Source organism: Sander vitreus, unplaced genomic scaffold (assembly GCF_031162955.1).
Source record: "Sander vitreus isolate 19-12246 unplaced genomic scaffold, sanVit1 ctg719_0, whole genome shotgun sequence".
Taxonomy (NCBI): domain Eukaryota; kingdom Metazoa; phylum Chordata; class Actinopteri; order Perciformes; family Percidae; genus Sander; species Sander vitreus.
The window spans coordinates 398-2,500 of record NW_027595807.1 but is presented as its reverse complement, the minus strand read 5'-3'; the positions used below and the strand labels follow the sequence as shown (position 1 = coordinate 2,500).

At 38.1% G+C, this 2,103-nt stretch overlaps 1 protein-coding gene across 1 annotated transcript in view; it reads left to right on the top strand.

Annotated features, from left to right (window-relative positions):
• Positions 1-1,548, top strand: part of LOC144514842 (arf-GAP with SH3 domain, ANK repeat and PH domain-containing protein 2-like) — a gene marked incomplete at both ends in the record, with an annotated part of 9,665 nt that extends 8,117 nt beyond the window's left edge. The window contains 2 exons of the mRNA XM_078245653.1: positions 147-250; positions 1,479-1,548. Coding sequence (XP_078101779.1) covers positions 147-250; positions 1,479-1,548 — 174 coding nt within the window. The remainder of the gene's footprint in view (positions 1-146; positions 251-1,478) is intronic.
• Between the last annotated feature and the right edge of the window lie 555 nt (positions 1,549-2,103).

Below are 2,103 nucleotides of genomic sequence, written 5' to 3'. Positions count from 1 at the left end.
GCCTTTTTTGTCGCCTTTTTCGTCGCCTTTTCATCACCTTTTTGTCGCAGATAGTGCTAAACTAGATTGGATAAAGATGGCTTAGTCACCATAAAACTACAAACATGGAGGCTTAAGTTGGTTGTATTTCCTGGTTCTTTCGACAGGATGCTCAGAACAAACAGAGTGCTGGTTACAGCCTCCATCAGCTGCAGGGCAACAAGGCGCACGGCACTGAGCGCTCCGGATTCCTCTACAAGAAAAGTGAGGGGTAAGTGAGTGAACTCAATGTCCCAGAATGCAACAGGAAGAATACACATGCTAAAGTCCTTACAATTAGACATGGAAGACTGGATCCTTAATATGGATGGATTTCAGGAAGACTCCGCCGTCTTTAGTGTGAATATTTGTGAAAGGGAAACGTAGTTGTTTTTCAACCTGGACCCTATTCTCCCATGCTTTTGTGTCTGACAAATGGGAACAACAATCTTTGAAATTGGTCCAGTATTAATAAGCAAGAAACAAGCTGCAATGTAATATTAAACCTTCGCTTTCACCAAACCCACCAGACTCCATGTAAATAATCAGGACTTTTAGCGTGTATAGAGCCAGCATATCTCCACCAGACTACATGTAAATAATCAGGACTTTTAGCGTGTATAGAGCCAGCATATCTCCACCAGACTCCATGTAAATAATCAGGACTTTTAGCGTGTATAGAGCCAGCATATCTCCACCAGACTACATGTAAATAATCAGGACTTTTAGCGTGTATAGAGCCAGCATATTTCCACCAGACTCCATGTAAATAATCAGGACTTTTAGCGTGTATAGAGCCAGCATATCTCCACCAGACTCCATGTAAATAATCAGGACTTTTAGCGTGTATAGAGCCAGCATATCTCCACATGTAAATGGGTGAATTAAGGGTTTATTTCAACCAAACCAGAGTGGTGATTGTTGGAACAGTGGAAAGATGAACCAACATGGCTTTTGATAGTTTTATTTAGTTTCTGTCCTCTTTGAGTGAAGTGTGTTTTACGATGATAAAAGTCCTGATTATTTACATGGAGTCTGGTGGAAATATGCTGGCTCTATACACGCTAAAAGTCCTGATTATTTACATGGAGTCTGGTGGGTTTGGTGATGGTGATTTCGGGGCTGTTTCATGTTAAACTAAAAGGATCTTACTCTTTAACTAAAAGGTCTATCTCTGTAGGGATCCTTTCATAATGTTGTCAGACACTTAGAATAATAATCTGAGTCTGTCAGCAGCAACAACAGAACTTTTAGTGGACGGTGACTGATGGTTTAAAGTTATATTGCAGCTTGTTTGTCGCTTAACACTGGACCAGTTTCAGAGATTGTTGTTCCCATCAGTCACTTAAACACAGACACACAGGAGAACAGGCTCCAGGTTGAAAAATACCAAAGCTACCCTTTAAGCAAACTGAGAATTGGTACAAAAAGATTGATATGTGTTCAACGTGTTTCCTCAGACTGAGGAAGGTTTGGCAGAAGAGGAAGTGCTCGGTGAAGAACGGTTTCCTGACCATCTCCCACGGCACAGTAAGACGTTACACATCCTCTCCTCCTATTGTACTATATATACTACATACTATATACATACTATACTGCATGTACTGAAGGTCTTGCAATGCGAGAATATCTGGTCACCAAATGTTTGTGCCAGTGCACATGACCCATATTTTATTTGTTATTATTTTTTATTATTTTTCATTAAGTGTTTTATTAACCCTTGTGTTGTCGTGTCGTCGACCTGCAACTTTGTGTTTTTCTGGGTCGAAATTTCACCATTTTGTTCTTTTTCTACACTTTTCTTGACGTTTTTGTCGATTGTATTCAAAAATTTTTCGTCACTTTCTGTCGCTTTTTCCAATGTTTGTTTTTTTTCCGCATTTTTTCAATTTTTTTGCTAACTTTTTAAAACACGTTTTTGTCACTTTTAGCAATGTTTTTTTTTTTTTTTTGTCACTTTTTCCGAATTTTTTTTTTGTGAGTTTTTCCAATTTTATTTATAGTTTTTTTTAGTTTTTTGTCACTTTTTCCGATTTTTTTTTGTGACTTTTTCCGATTTTTGTTTTTGTTTTTTGTGACTTTTTC